The 5316-nt window shown below is 39.4% G+C and overlaps 1 protein-coding gene and 1 pseudogene across 1 annotated transcript in view; both read right to left on the reverse strand.

The window, feature by feature from the left end:
• LOC103737748 overlaps window positions 1-1467 on the reverse strand; it is a 7924-nt pseudogene extending 6457 nt beyond the window's left edge.
• Window positions 1-5316, reverse strand: part of Nkain3 (sodium/potassium transporting ATPase interacting 3) — a 704719-nt gene that overhangs the window by 7715 nt on the left and 691688 nt on the right. The window contains exon 6 of the mRNA XM_008837596.1: window positions 3719-3789. Coding sequence (XP_008835818.1) covers window positions 3719-3789 — 71 coding nt within the window. The remainder of the gene's footprint in view (window positions 1-3718; window positions 3790-5316) is intronic.

Raw genomic sequence — 5316 nt, forward strand, 5'->3', positions numbered from 1 at the left:
TTGCTTCTCAGTGTTTAGGCTCTTGACAAAATTGAAAGGAAGATTCAGGGATTTTTCCTATTAATATGTAGCCTTTGCCACTGTCAACTGCCCCACCAAAAGGGCTGTTTATTATAGTTGATGAACCTACGCTAACACATCATTGTGCCCAAAACTCATAGTTCACACTGGGGTGCAGCCTGTGGATCTGAGTAAATATATAGTGCCACGTATCTGGCAGGGGAGCATCATCTGACATAGTCTCACTGCCCTAAACATCCTCTGCACTCCCTCTACTTACCCTTCTCAGGCCTCTGATCTGTGAATTGTCTCCAAAGCTTTGCCTTTTCTAAAATGCCATATATTTAGAATTACAGGATATGTAGCCTTTCCAGTTTGACTCCTTTTACTTAACATACATTTGCTTTTTAAAAAACATTCTATTTATTATTTTTATTTTATATGTATGAATGTATTCCCTGCATGTAAGTATATGCACCTATGTCATGCAATGCCCATGGAGGTCAGGAGAGGACATCTGATCCCCAGGACCTGGAGTTATGGACGATTTTCAGCTGCCATGGGGATGATGGAACGCAAACCCAGATCTTCTACAAGAGCAGAAGTGTTATTAATCATTGAGCCATCTTTCCAACCCCTACATTTGCTTTTTTACATGACAGATGACAACCCATCTCTTTTTACTGCTGAATATTGTTACATTGTCTTTATTGCTTCAGCTTATTTATCCATTTATCTCTCTTGGTTTCTTCCAAGTTTTAGTCATTGTGAGTAAAACAATAAACACCATGTGCGAATTTTTGCATGAACTTGATTTTGTATTTTTTCAAGTAAATACCAAACATCAAACATTTCAATTGCTGGGTCATGTGGGAAGAACATGCTTAGTCTTGTGAGAGACTGCCAAACTGTCTTGCAAAGTGGCTGTTCTGGTTCATTTGACAACCTTCACATCCTCTTCTCAGTGACAACTCAGCATCATTTCCCTGCAAGGTTTTTTTTTTTTTTTTAACTAAGCAGCCATTTTGGACAAAATTTTACCAGATATTACTTTGTACTAGGTTCTTTTCATATAGGTCTCTCCTTGTATGTGATCAGCTGTTGGAGGGCAACACTCAATTGTTATTTAACTTTACATCTTCAGCACCGAGGGCAGTGCATGGGCCATGCCATTGCAGTTAATCAATTAATGGCTATACATTGAACTAAACTGACTTAATTAATGAGTGGGTCTTGATACCATTACTGTGAAAAGAAAAGGACAAAGCATGAAAAACAGACTTGTACATGAACCACCTCACCCCATCACACTGCTCTCCACTGTATAGATCCACACACAATTTGGCCATGAGCAAATTCATGCTGAAACCCAGGAATGGAGTCTTTCTGTAATAATTGTGCAGTATTACCTATGAATGGGATGTCAGCTTTGATTGACTCATCTCCAGCTGAAAGGAACTTGTTCATCTACACGTGCCTGGGAATATGTCAAAGATTCTTCTGATCTCTTCAATAAACCGGCTTCTTCATGAACTCTGGCTTTGTACTCCATGGAGATTAAAGAGGCTTAATGAAAGTTAAAAATCAGCTCAGTGTTCACTTTCCTCTCTGCCAATTTAGAATGGAAGGTTGGCTTTTTCTTTATATTGTTGAGGGCATTGTATGCTAGCTCCAGCATCATTGAGCTGGGTGCATTGTAATCTAGTATAAAAGGCCTTCTTAAAAGAAATCAAGCATGCTGACAGATGCCCACTGGATCAATGCTGGAGTATTTGCATACCGGGGAGGCACAGATACAAATCTTTTAAATTGTTTCATGGAGAATGATTTCAGTTCAGGCTTAGTTTGGTCTTTCAGATTCCTACTCCCTTCATGCTTGAAAGGCACTCCATACGATGTGATGATGAGCATGATGTATCAAAGCAGAGTCTTGTTCTGTCACTTTCCACAGCCTATAGTTTACACTGATGCTCTGCTGAAGTGGTGCGAGTCCGGCAGTGAGCAGGGATGGCGAGAAAATCCTTTGAGGAGATTGCAGAGCAGATCAAAGCCTGTTAGGTGATCTTAAGAGGATGTTTTATGTGTTCTTCATTCATAGAGATGAAGGGGCTTCAGAGAACATAAAAGAAAGTCACTTGCCCCTGGGACACATCACCTGCAGCCTGAGAGGTGCACAGGTATATGTGAGTCTATTCTTTAAAGTCCCTTGAGAAAGGAGATTCCATTATCAACATTAATCAATTACAGTTCTTAATAACCTGCCCTACTATAAAGATCTCTCTTACATGGCAGCATTTTTTCATATTGCAGCTTCTGTGCAGCATTATTTCTTTTTCATGGTAAGATGAAAGAGCCCATTAATCACCGTCTTATCTCATAACAAATATATGAAGGCTTTGTCTCAGTTCGCTTCTCCAATCCAGTGCACTCATCACCCTGATGATTGTCACAGCCCTTGCCAAGCTCTGCAACCCACAAACACCAACGTTTGGAGTATGTCATTTGTGAACACTCAGAAGCAAGAACAATAGGATGGTGACAATAGGGGTGTTATAGAGGGCAGATGTTAGACTGTCATATGATGGGGATAGTGGTATGTGAGTTATGTTTGCTTTCATTAATTCTCCTTGGGGAGATGGAGGAGCCACTACAGCCTCCCCAGGCCTTTAGTCCTCAGAGATGCTGGGTGAGCTGTGGAGATTAGAGCAGGAGCCACACAAGGCAGCAGTGAAGCCCTTGCTATGAGGCTGCATACCCATGATGGCTTTACAGGATAGTCCCTCTCACCACAGTCAGGCTGGGTGACTACTTACCAGTACAGGGCCAGCTGTACAACTTACTAATAGATCTGAGAAAGCCTTCTAACCTTGATGAGCTTCAGTTTCCCCATTCATAAAGTGTGACTATTAATGTGTTGAGGTATTTTTCGCAAGAATTAAACGAGACATTACCAGCAGCATGCTTAGTATATGATAGCTATTATTTTGTATGCGTATCTGTATTTTCACTTTGAGTTTCCTAGGAGTGGAGTCACTGTATCTCTTTCCATCTGCTTTCTAGGATTTTACCAACCCAGTGACCAAGATTCCTCCTTGAATTTGATATTGAAACAGTTTTAGGGGAGCACTTTATTGTTATTATTGATGTTTTCAATGTCCTCTAAGGACATAGAAAACTTATTACTGAACTTTTAAATTATAAAAATTTTGAATATAATAACAATTATAGGTAGCTGCACATGCAAGCTGTGCTTACTTTGGATCACGCCTCCACGGATCATTCCTTCCCATACGAATCCATGTTAGAAATCACAGAGGTCTCAGAGATGCTGAGGAGGAGGGCACTTGGATTCTGGAACCCTGGATTCTAAGCCATATCTTCCCACCTTTCCACTAAGCTATGCTGTCCCAAGACACATTCAATCTTCACTTCTATGGAATAAATAACCACATTCTTTCAAATTCAATCGATAGGATAGGCAATCAATCACTGGTAAGAAAGTTAGACAAAAGACATGATTTTAGAAATACAAGGCATGGTACTTATTTCAAATCCTTCCTGGGATGGATAATAATAATGACACTGGGTTACATGTGAAAGGTTTGTTTTAATATGAGTGGAAAATTAGTAGTAGGTAGGTCCAAATTACCTCAGGGTTGGTTAGTTTGGACTAGGTTAGAGTGATTAATATTTTGCACATCAGCACACCTCTACTTACAGGTTTAACAGGCTTTATCTCAACATGATCCTGGTAGTGGGAGTGCACGTCTAGTCCACCTATGAAATCAACTGAAATACAGCACCCAAGTTGAATCAGCATATAAATGAAAATGCATCATCACTGATTTTTAAAGGAGACTATATATGCATAAGACTAACAGAAATATCTGTTTACTGCAAAGTAGAAAGCATGCATGTTTAATACAAAGGATTACTGAAAATATTGTATGGAAATTTTTAGAAGACATAATTAACCCCAGCTCTTAGGATCTGAAGAATCATGGTTGCTATTGATTTCAGTGAAAAAATGTGGTCATCTGAAATGGTATGAGACTTTTAAAAATATGTTTGTCTCCATACATCTCCAAAAATATACTTTCTCTTTCTGTTGCTAAGATGGGAACTGTGACTGAGAGATGATAAGTTAGCCTAGAAGTTCTACTGAATTCTTGTCTAGATGTAGCCATTTTGGCCAACCCCTGATCTACTCCATTCTTTTACTTTTCTGAGCAGTAGAAGTAACCCTGGGACACTTTATCTTCACCAGCTTAACAAATAGCTCTGAGTCTGTGGCTCCCAGCAGGAGGTGGCAAAGAGCACCTCCAGGGCAGAGGAGCCTGACCCTCTCCTTTCTTCCGCAGGTCCCACAAGTTCCCCGGACACCACCTGAAGAAGACGCAATGGGAAACAACAATCTGAGACCCTGAAAATATTTCTCCTTAAAGAATGAGAAATGCCTTTAAAATTTTATTTTAATGTAATTTTATTTTTTGTGACAGAGTCTCCTTGTTGCCCCAGCTAAACTTGGTATGTAGATCAGGCTGGCCTTGAGCTCACAAAGATCCACCTGTCTCTGCCTCCTCCAGAGTGCTGGGATTCAAGGTATGCACTACCACCCCCAACATTTTTTAATTCTTTAACATTTATTTCAGTGTGTGTGTGTGTGTGTGTGTGTGTGTGGGTGTGTGTGTACATACAAATGCCATAGTTTACTTGTGGAGGTCAGAGGATAACTTGCAGGAGTCAGTTCATTCCTTCCACCACTTATGTCCCAGGGATTGAACACAGGTCATCAGGCTTGGAGGCAAGTATGTTTACCTGCAGAGCCATCTCCCTGGCCCAGAGTTAGCTTATTTGAAAGCAATACCTTAAATGAATCTGGAAGTCATCATGTCTTTAATTATGGAAATAATCTCCCTGTTGGTCTTGGAAATGCCAAGCAAATTGGTTAAACAGAAGAAATGTGTAACTTATTTTAGCCCAGATATTTTCCTAGGAACTGCCAATTTGCCTTCTTGTATCTTCTACTATCAAGCTTATTATATTTTTCTTTGTCAATTTTATAAGACAAAAACCATAAATTTAATATAGTGATGCAAAATTTTAGTTCTCCTCTAGCCAATTTTTGTTCATTCTGGTAAAAATGTAGACTTGGATCAACTAAAAACAGGATCTCTATCACAAGTCTCTTCTCAAGGCAAAAATAATTTAAAGGGATATTATAGAAATGGGAAAATCCAATCTTGTGTAACACTTGAACCCTTATTTAATTTGTTCTCTTTCCCTTTTTTGAGGACAAAGATTAATGTTTTTCTT

Source organism: Nannospalax galili, unplaced genomic scaffold (assembly GCF_000622305.1).
Source record: "Nannospalax galili isolate Female #2095 unplaced genomic scaffold, S.galili_v1.0 scaffold397, whole genome shotgun sequence".
Classification (NCBI taxonomy): domain Eukaryota; kingdom Metazoa; phylum Chordata; class Mammalia; order Rodentia; family Spalacidae; genus Nannospalax; species Nannospalax galili.